The 23,369-nt window shown below is 37.1% G+C and overlaps 1 protein-coding gene across 1 annotated transcript in view; it reads left to right on the top strand.

The window, feature by feature from the left end:
* CD28 (CD28 molecule) overlaps positions 1-22,820 on the top strand; it is a gene marked incomplete at both ends in the record, with an annotated part of 35,655 nt that extends 12,835 nt beyond the window's left edge. The window contains 3 exons of the mRNA XM_081050737.1: positions 15,793-16,149; positions 16,423-16,547; positions 22,692-22,820. Of these exons, the coding sequence (XP_080906863.1) occupies positions 15,793-16,149; positions 16,423-16,547; positions 22,692-22,820 (611 nt within the window). The remainder of the gene's footprint in view (positions 1-15,792; positions 16,150-16,422; positions 16,548-22,691) is intronic.
* Between the last annotated feature and the right edge of the window lie 549 nt (positions 22,821-23,369).

Here is a 23,369-nt window from a genome sequence, read left to right on the forward strand (position 1 = left end):
GAAAGATGACATTGCAATGTTACTGGCATTTTTGGGTGTTTTTAGGTTGGACCTATCAGACTTATCTAATCTATCTCTTTTCAGACCCTAATATAAGATTCTTAATCCCAATATTGCAGCTTTCTTCACTGTCACACATCTGCAGTCTGCATTTATGATCTTTCTGATGCTATTTCCCTCTTGGAATTCCTTTTCTCTCCCTTTCCACTCATCCAAATCCTACTTGTCTTTCACTTCATGTCCTTAGTGCAAGATTCGCCTATGTGAGGAAGTTTTCTCTGGGTATTCAGCCTTCATTATGAATTTGTAAGAGCAATTTCAATTTAAGCATAACTCAATCTAACAAATACTTATTAAACTGCTTTTATATTTTAATCTGTATTGGGTCTGAAAGAATATAAAAAGAAGAAAAGAAATACAAAGACTTAAGTAACTCACAAAAACTGCTTGTGTAATCAAGTTCTCTCTGTGTTCATGGACTTTATGATTTAGTTGAGAAGACTATATATAAAGGACATAACAGCGGGAAACAGACAAATGACACTTGGCTGTTTCCTACCTCACCATACCACTTGATATCTTAATGGCTTTGTACATATTATTCTTGTAATCTAGAATGTCTCCTACAGTCTCAAGTGAAGAAATTTTCTCTGGGCCCCTAAATGGCAAAATGAGGGACTTCTTTTCTTCTCAAAGTTCCCCCAATTTTTTTTTTCGTGTTGCCACATCTGTTTTTTCCACCAGACTGTGAGCTTCTTGAGGGCAGAATCAGGTCTTATGCACCCTTATCACCTTGGTACTATGCACAGTACCGGAAGCATTTCAGGTGTTCAACAAATATTTGTTGAAGGAGGAAATGAATGAATTAGTACTAAAACGAGGAAGCATAAAATACATACTCTAGTAAGATTAATATAGAATCGTAAGTTTTTATGGAGAATTGAGAATTGAACTGGACTTTAAAGCAAGATATGCTTTAAATGGATGTTATTAATAATAATTGGTAGCTAATATTTATTTTGCACTCATAATGTGCCAGGCACTGTTCTGTCTGACTTTTCTCATATTAAATCATTTATTCTTTTCCTAAATCCTATGAGGTAGATGCTATGATTATCCCCATTTCGTAGAGGGAAAGGTGATGCATGGAGCAGATAGAGCAACTTGCCTGTGGTCGCACAATGAGTAAGTGAGTAAATCCATACACAACACAAACAAAGAAATTAAATCAGGAATACTATTTTATGTTCTTGGAACAGATGGACAGTCTGCATGTGTGGAGGCCTGGAGAGGTAGGGTAGAATCAGATCAAACAAAGGATCGAATATTGATAATAGAAGTTCAAACATCATTTCCAGGCATTGTGAAGAAGCTGAAAGATTTTGGAAGCAGGATGGTCTAGGATAGGTATGGTATGGAGACCGATGTCAAGGCAATCATGTTATAACACTGTCACCCGGAAGAGGGTAGTAGATTAGGATTTGGATGACAAAGGTGGGAATAGAAAGAAGTGACTAAAAGATGTTTTGAAAATAGAAATTCCAGGATTTAGAGCACAGTTTTGGATGAAGGTGAAAAAGAGGGAGGGATGAAGAATAATGCCAGGGTTTTTGGTTTAACAGAGGAATGGTGGTATTACCACCTGAAATCAAGATGTACAACTGAGTTTTGTAGGAAAATAGTGTTTAGCTTTAGATGTTTTGAATTTGAAGTAAAGACTTGAGATGTCAGAAAAATATCTAGTATAGAGCTGAAGATATGGGAACAGAGTAAGAATATTTAGGAATCCTTATCTTTGGAATGAAGCTGAAGTCATGGGAATGGATGGCTAGCAAAAAGAAGGGAGAATAAGTGTAGAAAATCAGAGAGTTGAACTGAATCTGGAAAACAGTTCTTGTTAGGAGTCAGCTAAAGAGAATGATGAGCTAGTAAAAGAGACAGAGAATGTGTTTGGAGAGGTAAGAGGGAAGGAGAAGTAAGTAATGTCTTGGGAAGGTCACTGTTTTGGCTGAAAGGAGTCCAGCTGGGACTTCTAAGTTTAGGCAGAGCTTTGGGGAAGAAAGACAAGAATTCAAAAGTCAAGAAAAAGGGCAGGGAATTACTACATAAGTGAAGACGATAAGGAACGTATATCACCTATATTGTTTGAGTATTTTGTGCATAGCAGGTATGTAATAAATGTTTGCAAACTGAGTGACTTTATTATGGTTGACATGTGGAAGGAACCAAATGCTGGTCTTAAGTGTGTGTGTGTGTGTGTGTGTGTGTGTGTGTGTGTGTGTGTGTAGTGTTGCAGGGTGAAGGAGAGAACTGTTAGAGAAGAAAAGAAGAGGAGGTAGAAGAAACAAAGGTGGATGGAGGCAGTTTTCTCCAGAAGATGAGGAGAAAGATGATTTGGAGCATAGGAGATTAGAGAGAGGAAAACAAATCGCTAAGAAGAATGGGGAGGAATAAAGCAGATTTATAGGGGCAGAGATGTGTTAGAATGAAGCTGGGGTAAATGAGTGATTTCATGCTTGCAAACCTGATGTTAAAGACTGTTTTGTTTTATGTATATATATGTATATATATATATATATATACTTATATCAACAAGGGCCACTGGGATAATACATATCTTGACTTTGAAGCCCATGTGTACTTTGAATTTGCTTGAGCCTTCAAAAACACACACTATGGCTGGGCTTGGCCTCAGTACATGGCTGAGATAACAAGTCACAAGATTCAGACCAACCCTGCCCAACATCATGGGCAGGACTCCATTTTTCAGTCAAGGAAGTTAATCTCATCATATTCCTGTGTTTTTTGGAACAAGGATATGGCTGCTTGCCCTTGGATTTGGGAAGACCATGTGTGCTATTCTTTTTACCTTTCTTTTTTCAAACTCAAAAGCTAACGCTACTGATTTTTTAAGGTAGGAGGGTGTGATTAGGAGTTTTAGTCTGTAACACTATGGCATAGCTTTTCTAGGCCTTTGTTTTCTCATCTGATACATTAAGGGGACTGGACTTGAAGACAGTTTGGGTATATTTCTGGCTTAAGAATGTTTTTTAAGTGGAATAAAAAACTCTGGCTTTCATCAGCTCTAACAAGGCAACTCAACCACCTCATTGCCTTGTAGATGTTCTTATGATCTGACAGAGAAAATACAGCTCAAAACTAGCCATCTCTGAAATCACTTGGAGAGGTTGTAAACCAGGATCTTAGGTACTAATATGCTTAGAAATGACAGCAGGAGTTTTAGGGACAATATTGTCTTTGCTCTCTCTCCCCTTTCTTCCTATGCAATGTTAAGGTTCAACACAATAATGATTTTCAAACTTCTAGGCCATGACACTTACCTAGGAGATACATACTGTATGTGCCAAGGTCCTGAGCAGGCTCTTCGGAGGTGTAAGATTTAGAGAGAATGAAAACAGAAAGGAAAAATGTACTCTTGTCTTTTTCACAAAGTTGTTTTGAATGAGGACTCAGAATGATGGTGGCTCAGGAGGAAAATATGATTCCCAAATGTGGTTACTGGATTAAAATATATATTTAGAAAACAATATATTAATATAGGAAGTCCCTTGATGCCTGTGGGATTGCTTTTAGCTAAATTGCTGTCATAATATGTATGTAGAAAGCTATAAAGCCCTACTTACTTATTATTTGGACTACAGGCATCCTTTTAGTATAATAAAACTTGATTTTGGGGAGTGGTTTGGTGGCTTTTGGTACGGGTACCTCTTTTATATAAGTTAAGGTAATCTTCTATGTTATCCTCTTAGACTGTCCTTCTACCATAAGGAGCTGAGAGGATGATTGCAGACCTTTGAAGGTAGGGACTGGGTTACATTGCTTTGTGTTTAGGAACTTCCAGTCCTAGAGTGGTTATATCCTGCATTGCTGGGCAGTGTCTCTGAGTGGTAAGGATGGTTATAGTGCAGGCAATGGTTTTTAGCAGGTTTAATATTAACTGTCATCCTACTGTGTTTCCCTGAAAACAAAACCTAGCTGGACAATCAGCTCTAATGTGTATTTTGGAGCAAAAATTTATATAAGATCCGGCCTTATTTTACTATAAGACCAGGTCTTATATAATATAATGTAGTGTAATATAATAATACTATACTATACTATACTATACTATACTATACTATACTATACTATACTATACTATACTATACTATAATACTGGGTCTTATGTTAATTTCTGCTCCAAAAGACGCATCAGAGCTGATTATCCAGCTAGTTCTTATTTTCAGGGAAACAGGGTAATACAGATGACACAACAATGTACATACCAATCTATGATTTTCTTGAACTCTAGTTCAACGTATCTAACTCCTGAGACTTTCCTCAAGGATGTCTTGCTCATCCCTCAACCCAACATCTAAAACTGAACCCAACAGCTTTTTTTCCAAACAAATTTCTTCTCTTCACTTACCTAGTTTTGTCAACAATTACCTCCACTCTTGCCCTTACCCAGCCCAGGAACTGTGTGTCATTTTTGATTCTTGTTCACCATCATAGAGCACAACCGAGCACCAATGCATTGTCTATCCTTTCCATCCCAGCTGCCACCTCTGCAGCTCAGGTCCTATGAGCTCACATCAATGCTACTGCAACAACCTCCAATTGGTCTCTGCCTCTATTCTATCCTTGCTCCAAGCCAATGCACTCTGCACTGGTGTGCTAATAATATCTTCAGATGGTACTTACTGCCATATTCTCAACTCAGATGTCTTCAATGTCTCCCGTTGTCTTTATTATAAAATCCATGTGCCTTTTCTTGGCATAAAGGCTCTGCATGATTGGTACCAGCTATCTTCACCTACTTCCCTATTATGTAAATAGAGTGCTCTGCCAGTCTGTAGGAAACTCTTCCAATAAAAGTCCTTTCCTTCATGTTAGCCTGTCTGAATTTGCCCCAGATTTCTTGGTCCAGCTAAAGGACAACCTCCACAAAAGCCTCTAGAATCATCTCTTCTGGAAACAAGGCCTCTTTCATGTGACTGTCAGTGAATCTCTACAGGGCTCATGCACTACATATGGCTTTGGAGTGTAGCTAGTTGAATACCAAACTTAGGATTTCTCTTAGAAGGAAAAGGCTTCATCTTTTACATCTTCCCATCTCAGAAGAACGTAGTACATCAGGTCCCGTTATTTATCTGCTAAATGAATGCATGACTTTGTTGTGGCAGAAGTTAGAATACCAAAGAGCAATTTTCTGACATATCAAAATTTCTTTTCAGGAAGTACTAATTGATCATTTTGAGACTTTTTCTCTCTTAAGAATTAATGACTTAGGTCTAGGTGTTCAGATGGGACTTTTTGCTACTGAACTATTTGAACTTTGAGTTACTTTCTGACGGATTCACGTAGCACACACACACTATATATATATGTATATATATATATTAAATTTATATATTTAAATTTATATATTTATATATAAATTTATATATTTAAATTATAGCTGACATACAATATTATATTAGTTTCAGGTATACAACATGATTTGACATTTACATACTTTACCAAGTGATAGCCACAATAAGTCTAGTAATCATCTGTCAGCGTACTAAATTATTATGATGTTATTGACTATATTCCCTATGTTATACATTGTACCCCATGACTTATTTATTTTATAACTGGAAGTTTGTACCTCTGAATCCTCTTCACATTTTTCACCCATCCCCCCACTTCCCTTCCCTTTGGCAACCATAGTTTACTCTCTGTATCTATGAGTCTGTTTCTGTTTTGTTTGTTCCTTTGTTTTGCTTTGTTAGATTCCACATATAAGTAGAATCATATGGTATTTTTTTTTCTCTGTCTGACTTATTTCACTTAGTGCAATACTCTCTAGGTCCATCCATGTTGTCGCAAATGGCAAGATTTCATTCTTTCTTTATGGCTGATTAATATTCCATTTTAGAGACCACATCATCTTTATCCATTCATCTATCAATGGACACTTCAGTTACTTCCTTATGCCAGGTATTCTAAATAGTGCTTCAATGAACATAGGGGTAGGGGTGCATATATATTTTTCAAATTAGTGTTTTCATTTAAAAGAACAAGGACAAATGTCCTCTACACTATAGTGTCTGCCTATGTAGAAACATAGATCAGGGTAAAAGGTGGAGCTTAGGTTAGTGCTGACCAACAGCAGCTTGTTTGGTATATTTATTAATTAGGTTTTTGTTTCTATATTGTTACCTGTCATCATTTGTATCATTTGTACTTGTTTAAACTAAGATCTGTTTAGATTTTGTTTAAGACTTATGCTTTCTGCCGATAAGAGTTAACGTTCTTGTTATAACTGATAGTTATACATACATAATCTTGGGCAGGGCTAGTTGCTTGGCCTGTTTCTCTTAATAGAAGTCACTGCTTCTATTATAGTTGCCTCCTCTATATTACTCTCTTTCCTTCCGGTTCTGGTAACCTCACTCTCCCCTTGCCCTTTTAGACTTAAGGGTGGTCATAACTCTGCTCCTATGAGCTACAGCCTCTAGCACTGCCTCTTGCGGTTCCAAACTTTTGCCAACAGTCCTTTTATAAGTAAGCCCTCCTCCTACAGCTTAATTTTGAGTGTGCCATCTGTTTTCTGCTGGGATCCTGAATGAGACAACATATGTGTGTGTGTGTGTGTATATATATATATATATATATATATATATACTTATATACATATACACATATATACATATATACGTATATATACATATATATATATATATATATAGAGAGAGAGAGAGAGAGAGAGAGAGAAAGTGTATACTTTTTAAGAAAGGAAAAAACCTTATTAAAATTGTAATACAATGAATGATGCTAGCATTCATTTGATTATTGCCATCTTTTTAACGAACGTCATACTACACATTGCTACTGTAACTCAATTCAACTTCAAAAAGCAATACGCCTCTTAAAATGTGTACATTTTTTTTGTACTCCCAGTATATATACAGATACCAAACTTTTTAAAAGTTTGCTTTTTTTTTTTTTTTTGGCTTTCCTTAAATCTCTATTCCTTGTGAAAATGGGGAGAATTTTAAGATGCCAGTCAACAGAAAACTGGACAAAATGACCACAGTTTTTAAAAAAATGTAAACTGCATTACTTTTTTTTTTCATTTTAACATGAATTTTAGAGTCTGGAGCCATTCAAATTGTGATAAGTCATTTGTACCTTTTAAAAATCTTCATAGTAGCTCAAAAAGGATGGTGAAAGATGCTGTAGTCTGATGAGTGTGTTTTCGTATTTCTCTTTCTCACATCTGTGTGAGACCAAACCACCAGCTAGAGTTACCAGAGCCACTGACTGCTGAGTCTCCCTTTCCTTCCAGAAAACACAGTTTGTCTTACAGATTCCTGAGCAAATACTGGATTGGCCTATGGTGCAGCCTCCTTCTTAAAGAGCCTGAAAAGGAGCAAGTGGTCACATGGCCACATGCTGAAGGGTATCCTGGATTTGAGCAGGAAACGTACTCAGAGGGAAGTTACGGTAACTTCATCAGCTCTGTGGTCAGGAGGGGTGTGCTCTTTTGTGCCAGGGAAACCAGCGTCATCTTCACAAAATGTTCATAAACACCATAGGGCAAGCAAATTGAAAATAGAAAGCTTTCATTTTCTTTGGTTCCTGCCTAACATGTTAAACTCTGTTCAGTCAGAATCTGAAAAAGGAAACAACGTGATTAGGATGTTCCAACCTGATTTTTAAACTGTAAAAGAAACTCTGATTGTGATGTGCAGGGATGGAACCCAATAAAGTTCTTAAGAAATTCTGAAGGAAAATTGCCTTGCTAACTAAATATGTATTAGATATTTTCTACTGCTTCCTTAACTTCCCAATGCAGATTTCAGTATTGAGGGCTTCCTAATATACTCTCTGGTTCACCAGCCTCTATGTAGCATTTTATTTCTCTATGGTACTATGATAAAGAAAAAGAAAGATGTAATAATGTGAATTAAACATGAAAAATATATGTAATTCACAAAGACCCTGAGGTTAAGGATTTCCCCAATGAGGTTTAGAGTGAAAAGCGACTTTATGTACTAATTAATGTCCATGGTCAAAACCTTTTGTACACTTGAGCGAGCTGAAGTAGAAGAGTTGCAAAGGTATAATTATTGCTTGTGGATCTGAAATAATTTATAAGAGGAATTTCATGTGACCATATTGTCTGTAGGTCTTACCTGGGATTCATCTATGACCTTCAGGAAGTCTCTGAAATTGTGAGCAAAATGTTTTGTGTATGTGCATTAGAGGCACAGAAAATTTAGAGACATACTTTTTCTAAATATGACCATGAAATAAAGTCAATATTGCTGAATGCACAAAGTTGGTTTTCTATTCAGTCATTCATGATTTAAAAACATTTCTTCTAGAATCACACATAAATAAATTATATCTTAGCTCTTCCACTATTTGTGTGAACTTGTTTAAAAATTAACTTACTTGTTTTGTTTTCAGTTGCATCTTCTATAAAACAAGGGATTGGCTTAGATCATCTCTAGCTTTCCTTTTAGCTGAGTACTTTTTGCAGGATGGGACTCCAGCAAAATGGTGGAGCAAATAAAATTTATCTTGGTCCTGTCTTTTTCTATTCCATTTACTCCCCTGCTTAATGGCATTCTCCCTAAATTTCACTTCAGACACCTAGTACCATCCAACTATCAAGTCCAACTTTGAGAAGAGCTAGAATCAATCACTGAAATTGTGTTGAAATTTTGATGTAACCTGGCAGAGAAATAAGAACAACAGATTAGAAGTCATGAGATATGAGCCAAGTCTTAAGGGTCACTTATTTGTCTTGTAACATTGAGCAAGTCATTTGATCTCATTAACCCCAGTTTCCTCATCTAAAATGACCATAAAGATGAATGTCCTGCCTATTTATTTGACGGGTTAATATGGCTTTCATATGAGATAAAATAGGAGAAAACGCTTTGTAGCCTGTATCGTATATAGGCCATAATTACCAATTTAAATCAACATGTTTCCCACATTGCATTTTAGGTTTCATCTTCTTTTGAAATTTAAGCATTAATTGAGCTGGTGAAGAGGGTCCTTTCAGGGTCAGGGATCCTTCCTTCTCTAGTGCTTGGAGCCACACCTTACAGATGGTTATCCACCCTACTTGCATAAAGTTGACTTGGTTATTAATATAGTAATTAATCCATTTACAATAGGCAAAAAGGAAAATATTTTTTGTTGTAACCAACCTTCCTCTCCCACTCCATTCTCATGGAAGCACAAGCAACTTTCAATTTTCCAGAAGTCAACTACAGCACAAGATTCTCAGATTATCTGTGGGAAATCTTTTAGCTCTCACCGCTTTGCCCATGAGTAGCAGATAAGTACCTTCTCACCTCCAATCTTACTCTTCATGGTGTCTGTTGTCAAGGAGGAGTTGTGAGGGAAATAAGTTTGAGGTTACTGCTTCCTGTCTCCACACCTTTAGCTGGTTTAGTTGCTAGGAAAGGCTTTGAAAAGCAAAGCACTAAATTCATCATCAAAACAACTTGTCAATTTAGTCAGAGAAATGTCAGTCAAGACAATCTTTTGATACCATAAGCAAATACAATTGGTGGGTTGACAGTGTTTCTCTTTTAACCTAGTAAAGTGGACTTAAGTAGAGCTTGCCTAACTATTCACAAGAGGGAAAACCAAATATTTATAGAAGAAAGGCTAGGTCTACTAAGAGCATGAGAAGGATGCTTTACACAACTGGCATGAACTGGGAAGCAAGAAAAAACAGAATTTACTATGGGGAAGCTAAATATTTATCTAGTTTCTTCTGAGTCTAAATATATACTTAAATTTTACAATATATCCTTAAATTATTTGAAGTACTGTGGATTCCCTGAAACTCAGACAACCAAAATACATATCAAAGCCAAATGTCATTTGATGTTTTGGTTGTTGGTTGCTTTGACTTATCCATGTCATTACTCCACTCTCATTGAGTAAGTAGTGTGCATTTTCACACATGCTCCATTTTAAGAAAAAATAGGAGGAACCAGAACTACTGTGTCTACTGGAAGTCATATTGATCACACATATTCAATATCACTTGGAGCAACTGGTTATTTTTCTACCACCAAAAGTGAATTCCCTTCATGTAGCTTCTCTTCAAAGCAAATGTACATTTTGAAGTGCTATGAGATGGTTTCTCACTTAGTTTTCTCTGAATAATTGACATAAACCAAGGAAGGACCAAGTGCTAAAGGATATTGAAAAACAAAAGTTCTGTCAGCCAGTCCAGAACTCAGGTTAAACCCTAATCTAGGAGGCTGTTAGCCACACACTAGCACATATTAAGCAAATTACTCCAAGCATAGTACCTATGTTTTAAGGACCAATTAATTTTAAAATGATCTGTGTTGACATAGAAGTGGGATACACATCAACAGATAAATTGGATATCTCTTTATTCATCAACTGGCCCTGTAACCAATATTTTCAAGCTCTTTCCCACAAGAATATTAGCACAATGAGTCACACACAAAAAAGGACTTATCCTGTAAGTTTTCATCACAAGAAAAAAAATCTGTAACTGTGTATGTTGATGGATGTTAACTAGACTTATTGTGGTGATCATTTTGCAATATAGTCAAATATTATACACCTGAAACTAATATAATGTCATATGCCAATTATACTTCAATTATAATAAATAAAGGACTTTTCCTTCCTTGCTTAATTGTTGGATATGCCACCAACTAAGAGAAAACTGAATATGTAACTGCCCTAGCTTAGATATTAGGATCTTGGATTGCTCTTCTTTGAGAAATTTCTCAATTTATAGTGCTGAGCTAGAATGGGCTTAGGAAAAATATGATAAGTCTTAATAATGCTGAAGTTTGAATTTGGATACCCTATGATGAACAGAAGGAAAATCTGTCTTCCAATTATCTTACTATGTTATGCTTTGTGAAGGAAAAATAATTTTGGAAAGAAAGACCACAACTTCTCCCTTGTGAAAAAAGCAAACACTAGACTACTAAGCTCTAGGGAGTCAACTGTGTTTCTAGCAATCTTTGAGGTGATTCATATATTTTTTTTTTGCAATGACCCCTCAGGTTAGAAGAATGTCCAAATTTCACCTTTGAGTTTCTGAGCTGTCTATTCCAGTCATGTAAATAATGAAGAAGAGACTCAGGCAAAAGGAAAAGAATGTTACTTACTGGTTTGTCTGTGTGGCCTGAGGACAGTCATTTTTAATTCTTCCTTCTTCCTCACTGACCACATCTAAGCCAATGCCAAGTTTTGCCAATTTAGCCTGTAATTATTTCTGAAGTTTATTCACTTTTTTCTAACTGTAGTTCTTTCCAACATTATCACCTCTTGCCCAGACTACTACAATTGTATCCTAACTTGTCTCTGTCTTTTCACTCTTGTATCCTTCAAATTTACTTTCCACGTTTTGGCTAAAGTGATCTATATAAAATGAAAAGTTGCATAGATCATTTTTCTGCTTAAAATCTTTCAATAGGGCCACATCACCTACAGGAGACATCCCAAGGTATGAACTATGCTTGCTTTGCCAATCTCGTCTTATACAACGCTTGGTCCAGCACAATGGAGATAGCTGTAATTTCCTACATCTGTCATAATCTTTTTCACTTTCTAGTTTCCTCTGCTTAGACTGTTCTTTTCCCCTCTTTGTCTTATCTTCCTCACAGTCGTCTACCTCACTCCCTACACCAACACACAATCTCCTACCCCACCCCACCCTCTACCACAAAGACTCATTTTAATTAAGGTAACTTTTACTCAATAAAACCTTGTAGGACTTAGGTCAGCAGTCACCTCCTCCAAAATTCCTTAGTTGGTCCCCCAATTGTCCCCAGAAACACTGTGCAGATCACTGTGCTATTATTGTTTTTAGTAGCTGTCTGTTTTTGTATCTTTCTTTCTCATCAGATTGTGAACTGCCCAAGGACAGAAACCGAGTTCTGTTCATCTTTGGGAAATCAATTTTCCCATATGCATCTTGGGAAGGTGTCAAAGCCTGAACTAGACAAGGCATATTAAGCAAACTACTGGAGTATAGATGCTAGAGCTTCTCTTCCTCCTTCCCTGCTTCTTCCTTTCCTTTCTCCACCTCATTGTGGGTCCTAGGAGAAGGAAGCCAAACTGGGTCACCATCCAAGGTTTCTCCCCAACCCTACTCAATTTCCCTGCCCAAGTTCCCTTCCCCCCTCCTTTTTTTTTCTTTTTAATCTCCGTAAAGAAGTCTTATTCTCATCTTTTTCTTATATCAGCTCTCAAAGGTCAGATCAGGAAGAATTTGAATGCCCATTATAACAGAACCCAAATAATTAATAACAGAACCACAATTTCTGGAGGGCTCAGTAAACAGAAATACAAAGACCTAACCTGAACTCCCAGAAAAAGAGGGTAGATGCTGGCATTTCTTGCTGGGGTTGGTTCTTCCAATCAGAATTGGCCCAATGATTCCTTCCAAGTAAACATAGAAGAAGGCCAAGCAAAATAGAACCAAACAAAAAATAAGTTAGATTTTCCTATCAAGATTTGTTGAACTTTTTGATTCTTTACATGTTTACTTTTTAGTGCTTTTAGTGGATATTTGTTGAATGAATAATAAACAAAGCTAAAGTTACTGTTGAGACAAATTTTGAATAAGGATTGAATGAGATGGTAGTCAGCCCTAGCTGCTGATAAAACTGATAGAGTCAGATCACCATCTTTCACTTACTGATTATTTAATGAGATCCTATTATTTGTACAACGTTATACAAAGAAACATAACAACTGGTCCTTGCTCTCAAGAGATTTGGAAACTAGGGTTCTAAAGGAAATACACACAAATCAAAAGCTACACAAATTGAAGCATATGAACTAAGAGGTGTTCAATATGTAGAACCTGACCAATGGCAAATGTGTGATACAGACACTAACTGTTTTGAGACCTGAGAAATGAGAGACACTCTAGGAGTTATTGAAATATGGAGAGAGGAATGCCTACAATGTGTTAGTGGATGTTGACTTAAATGAACCAGCTAAGTGGGAGGGTTTTGGTTTGAAGAAATGAGGTTGGAAAAGCCTGTGGAGGCCTCTGAATTAAAGATAAGAAATGAGTTTTCATCTGTTAAGCCACTGGGGTTCAAACTTGATTTCAAATTAGAATTTCCTGAGAAACTTTGAAAATACCGATATCTAGATCTATACCCAGAAATTCTGTTTTAATTGTCCTGGGAATTGAGGATTTTTAAAAGCTCACCTCATAATTCTAATATGCTTTTAGCCTGAGAAATCTATCAGGCTATAGTGGTTTTCAAATGTAACTAAATATTAGAATCAACTAGCGGAATTTTAAAAACAATACCAAGATGACCCACAGAATGGGAGAAAATACTTACAAATCACATGTCTAATAAGGAACTTAATTCAAAAATATGTAAAGAACTCTGATAATTCAACAATAAAAAGACAACCCAGTTAAGTGGGCAAATTACCTAAACAGACATTTCTCTAAAAAGGATATACAAATGGATAATAAGCACATGAAAAAAATGTTCAACATTATTAGTCATTAGAGAAATGCAAATCAAACTACAGTGAGATACTACTTTACATACACTGGAATGGCTAAAATAAAAAATATGGACCATAACAAGTGTTGACAAGGATGTGGAGAAATTGGAACCCTCATACATTGCTGGTGGGAATGTAAAATGGTGCAGTTGTTGAAAATAGTTTGTGAGTTCCTCAAAAAGTTAAACATAGAGTTACCATGTGACCCAGCAATTCCACTTCAGGTTGTATCCAAGAGAATTGAAAACACATGTCCAAACAAAAACTTGTACACAATTGTTCATAGCAGCATTATTTATAATAGCCCAAAAGTGGAAGCAGCTGATGAATGGAAAACAAAACGTAGTATATTCATACAATAAAATATGCTTCAGTCATAAAGATAAATGAAGTTCTGATATATGTTACAATATAAATGAACCTTGAAAACATTATGTTAAGTGAAAGAAGGTAGACCAAAAAGGCCACAAATTATATGATTTCATTTATATGAAATATCTAGAATAAGCAAATCCATAGAGACAGAAAATATATTAGTGATTGCCAGGGACTAGAGGGAGGGAGAAATGGGGAGTGCTTGCTGGTAGGTGTGGGGTTTCTTTAGTGGGGATAATGAAAATATTCTGGAATCAGATACTGGTGATCTATTCACAACTTTGTGACTATACTAAAATCACTGAATTGTGCACTTTAAAAGGGTGAACTAAAAAAAAATAGAGTGAGCTTTATGGTATATGAATTATATCTCAATAAAGTTGTTATAAAAAAATTAAAAGAAACAATACAAATATCCTATCCCCTACAGCACAGACCAATTAAATCAGAATTTCTGGAAATGGGACCTGAGGTTTTTTTTTTTTTGTTGTTGTTGTTTGTTTGTTTGTTTGTTTTTCAAGTTCTTGATGTATAGCCAGCATTGATAACTATATAGGAGATGAAAACCTATTAGTGATTTAATTCTATGCAGCCTCCTTTTCCTCAAAACATCTGAGTATGTGAATTCAAATCCAGGTTAAATTGTAAATTTCATTTTAGTAGATTCTGATTTTGTCTCTTCAGTGTGAGTATATGCAGTGTTGCTTTAAAAAAATTGTAAAATGTTTTAAAAAATGTAAGTAGGTAGATAATCATTAGCATACCCCAAAATTATAGCAAAAAGTAATAACATCTGAATCAAAGATACAGAGTGATTTACTGTTTTAGATAAATTTTGGAGAGTCTTAGTTGCAAAGTTGGTTCTCAATGCTTTTAAGTGGTCTATTTCTCAGATTGTTGTAGTTGACTTGGATTTTAGTCCTAGCTTTGCTCACCATCTGCTCAGTGATTTTAGGCCTCATACAGACAGACACACACACATACATATATACATACGTACATACATACATACATACATATATGTGTATATATATATATATATATATATATATATATATATATATATTCATGTACCAGACAATGGGGGTAGAGTGGGGAAAAATAGATGTGTTCTTTTCTCTCATGTAGTTTATGGCCTAGTTTCAGGCACTTTGCTTTAAAAATGAAGAGATTGAGTTAGATGGTTTCCAGATTCTTTGATCATTTACTGGGCTAGCATATAGGTATAAGATGGACTAGAGAGAGAACTCTTGTGGGTTTCTTACATCTTCTGGTATTTAAAGGAACATAGCAAATTTCTTGAGAAGGCTGTTCTCAGAATTTGCTGTGGAAGATAAATTAAGCTCTTTGGGTTATGTTTTCTCTTACCTCTTTATCGTACTCTTGGAATGGCTAATAAACAAAGTCAAAATGTTTCAAAACATTTTAATTCCTTCACAAAAGCCTGTATCACAACTTAAAAACAAATCTATTTATGTATCTGTGTCACGTGTTAAAAACCATTTCCAAGTGTACCACTCAGTCAGGAAACTAACACAATTAAGCACGATCAACATCCTAGGAATCTCAGAACAGATTCAAAAATTCCAAATGCGTAAGTGTGGTGCTCAATGCCAACAGAAGGTCACTTCTGCCTTCCAAGTGAAACCATGCTCCATCGTTCCATTCAAAGGAAGATGAGTATAATATCAAACCATAAAATTTTAAACTCTTGGTATAATTATTTCCCAAAGAGCTCCTGCATCTTCCTCTGTCAAGAGAAAGCCTTTTCTGGGGATATTTATTTTATTAATTAATATGTCTTGATTTCAGAAAAAAAATCCTTATACCCTTGTTCTAAACAAATGATTTTTCCCTCTCCAGATAACAAGATTTTGGTGAAACAGTCGCCCATGCTTGTGGTGAACAACAATGCAGTCAACCTTAGCTGCAAGTATACCTACGATCTCTTCTCAAAGGAGTTCCGGGCATCCCTTTATAAGGGAGTAGATAGTGCTGTGGAAGTCTGTGTTGTGCATGGAAACTACTCCCATCAGCTTCATTTTCAATCAAATACAGGATTCAATTGTGATGGGAAATTGGACAATGAAACAGTGACATTCTGCCTCCGAAATTTGCATGTTAACCAAACGGATATTTACTTCTGCAAAATAGAGATCATGTATCCTCCTCCTTACATAGACAATGAGAAGAGCAACGGAACTATTATCCATGTGAAAGGTAACAAGCAATTCTAGTAGCGTATCACTCTAAAATAATGATTTTCAACTGTAGTCTTGAAAACTAGGTCATGATCAGTGTGTGTGTGGGGGGGAGGAGGGGGGTTGGATAAATTCCAAAGAGGATAGACCAAAGAGGAAGTCTGCACATTCTAAGCTAGTGATATTTTGCATATTTTGATCCTTTTCACATTCTTCCATAATAGTCAGGAGGCAGGAAATGTACTCAAGTGCCATTCCCATATAATTTAATACACTCTATTCTATTTTTCAGAGAATCATCTTTGTCCAGCTACCCAGTTGCCTGACTCATCTAAGCCATTTTTGGCACTGGTGGTGGTTATTGGAGTCCTGTCTTTCTATAGCGTGGTAGTAACAGTGGCTCTTTCTACTTGCTGGGTAAGAGAAATGGCGGTGCTTTTATTTAACTTTTCTATTGCACATGTGATCTGATCATATTCAAGAATGGGACCTGTGTGGTTTGTCATGTATTTAACATGTGATTATCATTATTTTCTTTTTCCTTTCTAGGTTTAAGTAGGTTCTTTTTTTAGCCTGTCCATCTTTATCTGAGATAAAAATCTGATGGGAGCTCTATTTTGCAAAAGGCACCAGTTGCATGGCAAGGAAGAATAAGAAACTAAATGGTTAAATTAGGGCAGTTCCCTTTCTTCTCCCCATTTTGCAAAATCATTATGACATATAAAATAGTTTTGATGTATACAAATGTTTAAAAATCTAAGCGACTTGGAAATCTAGGCAACTGAAGTCAACGAACAACTTTGGTTCAGGGTCAAAAATCATGAGAAATTTGGCTACTGAAATTATGCATTCAAACCTAGCAAAGAAACTAGGTCTGTCTATCTGAGTCATATTTTTATCTCCTCTGAAGCAGCTGAATTTAGTGAGGCCAAGTATGGCGTTGTCATTATGAAACTATAATAAAAATTAGACTTTTCTGAGCTCTCATCACTGAATTGGAGTTTACCAACTTTTGCAAACGTTCATGCAATAAACTTGGTGTATTTTTCTTTTCCTTCTTCAATGTTGAATTTTTGGCCAAGGTTTGAACATATCTTGGTGACCATATCTACTGTTAAGAAGGGACCTCCTTCTCAAGGATCTTTCCTTTACTCAGCAACTTCCTGTTCCTAAATACACATTGAGGTACAGAATACCTCATGTATTGATTCCATTTTGTCTTTGAATTTTTCTCTAAAAGTTAGATACATGTTTGAGTCATTCCTTCAACAAGAAATGTATGCTCGTCAAGGATAAAGGACTATTTCTCTTTATATTCAACATCCATCTGGTGTTAAGTACATTCAATGCTTAATGGATGCTTATTGAATAAATTCATAACCTCCATAGAGGCCAAACTATGGACTTAAGTGAACATGAATGAAGTAGCTGCCTAGAGCTCATCTTTAATGCATACATTTAACTAATCCATACATGGGTCACTGATTTCCGGAAGCCATCCTATTTATTATAGTCTTGGTGCTAAGAAGGGGTGGACAGTCCTGGGTATACAGTCATGCCAATGATAGATCCAATCTGGGATCCTTTTAAACTCTTGTTGGCCTATGGCCAAAGTTTGCTTCTCCCTTTTCAGAAGACCTTATGGTCTTCTGACCATAAGGACATTGGTCATGCTGTCTGTTGCCTAATCTCTCCCTTCTGCAGGGTAAGGAACAAAGTGGCTCCTTGTTCCTGGAAATTCTTTATGCTGGATATCATCTTGAGAATTTGCCTGCTTTGCCTTTTTCAAATTGTCCAAACCTGATGGGGCCTTTTGTGTAGTGAAATACTGCCTAAGTTCTTCCTCTAATGTTAGCTTCCTCTAATGTCCTTCATCTTTCTGGATGTTGGTGGCTTCATCCGAAGAACCTCCCAGCTCTGAACGACTGTGGTGTTTACCAATGATTTTAGAATTTAGAATCTTAGTTCTTGTTTTCTTTCTGATCCCGTCAGGAATCCCAACTTAATTTAAAAACCAGGTGCAATGGCTTTTTGGATACTCATCTAGGACAGGTGCTCCCCTGTAATCTGCTGACCTCGGTCAATATAATTTAGTAGCTTTGCAGGAAGTACTTTGGGGAACTGCTTTAACTTTCAGTGGCCAGAAGGGTACAGCTCATCATTTAAAACTTATTGTAAATATGCATTAGAATATCACTCACTTTAATCAGGCACTAATTTGCTCAGTGACTCAAATCATCCAAAGGGACAAAAGTAGCTTCTTATTTTCAAGAAGTTTTAATAGTTTATTTTCAACTCAGAAATAACATAGGTACTATGGGTTTTTCTTTGGCAGTACTACTAATTTCTACTGAGGTTCATCTTGCTTTGTCTTAGAAAACTTGTTTTGGTTTTATTCTGTCTCACACATTCCCCATAAATTGGGAAGTCCCAGTGCTTGGCATATCTCATCATCTGTGGCTTCTTGTAGTCAATTTTGTTACCCAATAGCTACCATTTATTTGCATCTCAACCCTAGGTCTTTGTACTCTTTGACCAAAAAAAGTGTGCAATAAATATATACTTATATAAATAAATATGTATATCTATACATATCTAGACTAACACAGCATTTTTACCCTGGGTTCATCTTTTCCTCCTGCTGTTACTATTTAAGGAACCAGTACCTTGTTGAGCTAGACAGCCAGCCCTTAGGAATCCCTACACTTTAGCCATTTCCTGAGTACTTTTCTGGGATCCTATTTTGGGCTGATCTGCACTGTGTCTTGGTGTAGGTTGCTGTTTTCCGGAACTTCCTGAGGGCTTGTGATATGCTACAATAGGCAGTTCTAGGCTGAGGAGGTTTCTGGGAGCAGCTGTAGATTCTATCTCGGTTCTTGACCTATTGCTGACATTTGAATAAATAAAGCATTCCCCTCTGCCAGGCTGCCACAGACCTGCACCTGTTACTCTCACTCAATCTTCCATTCACTCAGTTGAGCTGGTAAGCCTGTACCCTTTCTTAGTCTACAGGAGCCTTTTAAAAACCATTGTCTTCTCCATTATAAATCACAATGTGCGGAATGTGGATAGTGTGTGTTCAGGTAGTATCCGCCTTTAAATGCAATGGGCTCTTGAAGACCCTGTCGATAAGTCAATTGCCTTATGTAGGCATCGCGTTTTGCTGCTGCTCCTAGGAAACAAGTTGGGTAAGGGCTGTGGTAAAGGCAAGGGCAAAGGAGGAGTGGTCCGGAAATCACACATCTTTAGCAGGTATTGAATAGTGAAGGGGCAGAGTAGACGACGCAGTCACACAGACACATGAGGTGAGTGCTCTGCAAACATATATGTATGTATGTGTATATATATATATATATATATATATATATATATATATATATATTAGATGCACATAGACACTGTGGACTCTATATAGTGTTCCCAGCCATGCATGTATCATTTACATCGCACTGCTGAGTTTAGAGTTAGGGTAATGATGACTAAATCCACTATCTGACAACAGTGTGAGGATAAGCTTTGGAGCTGATTCCAGCAGATCTTTCATAGTCTTTGTGTGCACTCTGGAGAACTCCAGAATCAAGACATCTTCATTATTGGGCCCTCTCTACCAGCTATAGTTTTATTTGGCTGTCCAGAGGCAAAGATTGTCACTTGGGAATCTGGCAAGGGGAGTCTTCAGGGTTGGAATAAATATGAAAATGCTTCCCACGGTATCATCAGCAGCCTTCCACATTTATTTAGGGGCGGACATTTCTATGTCCTTACTCTTGCTCTGCCAAAACCCTGTGCCCAAAAGAACTCTAGTCTTTCATTTATAGAAAAGATATAGAGCCAAGATATTTGAAGAGCAACTTTATTCACCTGCTTGGTTTCTATGACTGCCTCTCTCTGAATGAATTCCCCAATTATGTGTGTTTAATGCTATCCTCTTCTTAGCTCTAGCTAGATAAGCAATCCATCATCTCAAATCCCTATTGGCCAAAGCTGAATTTATAATTTCTTTCAAATCTACTTCTTTTACTGTCTTGTCTCACATCCATGGATGGAACACCATCCTTCTAGTCACCCAGGCTCAACTCATCAGCTATTCTTGGGTATGAGCAAGGAGGAGTAAAGCAGTCTAACAATATTCATTTTAATTTGGTGATACATTTTGTATCTACTGCTTCCATTCCATTCCGTTTTTTCTCATGATCAGACTCTAGATTAGGATCTCTTAGTCTTGGCATTACTGATATTTTGGTTGGATGATTCTTTGTTGCTGGGGGCTGCCCTGTGCATTGTAGGATATTTAGCAGCACCTCTGGTCTCTACCCACTAGATGCCAGTAGAATTGTTTCCAACATATAATATCTTCAGACATTGTCAAATATTTCTTGGGATAGGGGATAAGAGGTGTCAAAGATGAGGCTTAGTAGGTTTGGCTTGGGCAACTGCATATATATAGTGTCACTCACATAGATGAGAAACACTGGGAGATGACCAGGTTTCAGGGGATGATCTTGAGTTTTGTTTTGCATATGCTGAATTTAAAATGACTTTGAAGTCTAGTCCAGAGATTTAAATTGGGTGAATAGCTAATAACTGAAGCTGTGAATGTTGAAGAGATTGTTTAGGGAGAGAATGTAGTGAGTAGAGGAGAAGACCTAGGATCAAGCTGTGAGGAACTCTAACACTGAGTAGTTAGTTAGAGAAGGAAGAGCTTGCAAAAGAGGCAGGAAAGAGTCGCCAGAGAGGCAGGATGAAAACTTGGATGGTACCATCTCATTGAAGGCAAAGTGGAAGAGCGTTTCAAAAAGGAGAGAGTAATCAATAAAAAGCTGCTGAACTGGTGCAGCTGCTATGGAAGGCAGTGTGGAGGTTCCTCAAAAAATTACAAATAGAATTGCCATATGACCCAGCAATCCCTCTCCTGGGTATCTACCCAAAGAATCTGAAATCATTTATACATAAAGACACGTGTGCTCCAATGTTCATTGCAGCTTTGTTTACGGTGGCCAAGACATGGAAACAACCAAAATGTCCTTCGATAGATGAATGGATAAAGAAGTTGTGGTATATATACACAATGGAATACTATTCAGCATTAAGGAAAGATGATATAGGAACATTTGTAACAACATGGATGGATCTTGAGAATATAATGCTAAGCGAAATAAGTCAGACAGAAAAAGCAGAGAACCCTATGATTTCACTGATATGTGGCATATAAACCAAAAACAAGACAAACAAATGAGAAACAAGAACTCATAGACACAGACAATAGTTTAGTGGTTACCAGAAGGTAAGGGGGGTGGGGGGAGGGAGATGAGGGTAAGGGGGATCAAATATTTGGTGATGGAAGGAGAACTGACTCTGGGTGGCGAACACACAATGGGATTTATTGATGATGTAATACAGAATTGTACACCTGAAATTATGTAATTTCATTAACAATTGTCACCCCAATAAATAAATTTTAAAAAAAAATAAAAAAATAAAAAGCTGCTGAGAGTTCAAGAAGATGAGGACTGAAAACATGTTAGTCATGTTTAGTAATGTGGAGGTTAGTGTTTTTCCAACCGTTCTTCGACACTTACTCATGTCCCTTTGATAAGGAAGATGTGAAGCGCTTAGGCAGGAGTGCATAGAAATAAGGCCAGGGCTGAAGTCATTTGCTTACTTATTTATTCAGGTGTTCATATCAGTCATGCCCAAGGTATCTACTTATACATTCAGCCTATGTGCCTTAAAACGGGCATTTCTTTTTTCATAATAGAGAATTCTGAAATCAGAAATCAGGATGGTTTTCTATTTTTAGAATTTTTGTGGGTCTTTTATCAAATGTGTAAATTTTACCACCACATTGATCCAGAAAAGGTGCTCCTAAATCCTAATCTAAACTTTGCTAAGATCCATGGGGCATAACTCTTGCTCCAGGTTAAATATTGCCCTATTTACCTCACCCCTGGTAGAAATTCATACAGAAGGAACTGGGCTTGAGGAAAAAAGATGAGCGACTCTATGGGCTTTATAGAAATGTAATACATATAAAGGAATGGGAATATAACTAGTTGCCTAGAACTATAACTTCCCATTAATTTGGACTCCACTGCTATGAATTTATGATTACTCCAGACACTGAAGAGCTGAAGGTCCTCTTTGGTTAATTACGGCGTAAAGGCTTGGTAAGCAAATAACCAATGTCAGAAGGCTGCAGTGGGGATATTTTACCTTTTCAAAGGAGGAAGGGCCTGTAAGAGTATTTACATATCAACAGCAGACAGGTTAGATATGTTTTTGAAATTCAAGTTGAATGGCTGCACTGAGAGTAACATGGGTACACGTCTCTAAAATCCTTTCTTTGATTCAGATTTTTCATGTTGATTTAGAAGAGTCCAAAGTTGCTAGACTTGGTTAGTCATGATCCAAGTCCAAGATGCTCAATGACTTTTCGTGTGCGTTCAGCTTCATTTGATAGTGCCTGGTCTGAATAGTTGCCCCCAGAGTCTTAGAACTCTTCCCACGACATCTCCCTCCACGCCCCTGGCCCTTGCACACTAACACTGCTCTTTTCTGCAGATGAAGAATCATAGGAACCGTGTCCTTCAGAGTGACTACATGAACATGACCCCCCGGAGGCCAGGGCTCACGCGCAAGCACTACCAGCCCTATGCCCCAGCACGTGACTTTGCGGCCTACCGCTCCTGACACGGACGCCTATCCAGATGCCAGCCGGCTGGCACCACTTCACCTGCTCAACACCACTGCTCTGGATAGGAAAAGGACCACCTCGTCCTCAGCCGGCCACCTCAGGGCCCCGCGAGGCCACCCATGCCAATCTTTCTTGAATAGCTAGACCAAATAACATCATTTTGAGACTCTGAAACGAAGTTAACAAATATTACTGTGGCATGCTAAATCTTATAGTGACATGACCAAAATTCACACTTACTATGTATTTATTGACTTGATTGAGTGGTTAGGATAGGAAAATTAAAAGTGAGTGAATTCTGTTAGCCTTAAAATCTGCTTCCAATTTTACTCCTCTCTCACTCACCTGAACATTGTGGTTAAATGAAGTGTGATATCGAAGGACTTTTGAAGTGGAGAAGAAATCAGTTAGCAAATCATTCCCCTTGGTTAAGTGGGGGTTTAGAGTGGCGGGTGGGGGGGGGTAGAGGGGGGAGGGAGAGTTACCATTTTTAAAACCATTAAAACACTGTCTCTTACTCATGAAACAGCCACTTAGTTTCTATT

This window comes from Rhinolophus hipposideros (assembly GCF_964194185.1).
Source record: "Rhinolophus hipposideros genome assembly, chromosome: 6".
Taxonomy (NCBI): domain Eukaryota; kingdom Metazoa; phylum Chordata; class Mammalia; order Chiroptera; family Rhinolophidae; genus Rhinolophus; species Rhinolophus hipposideros.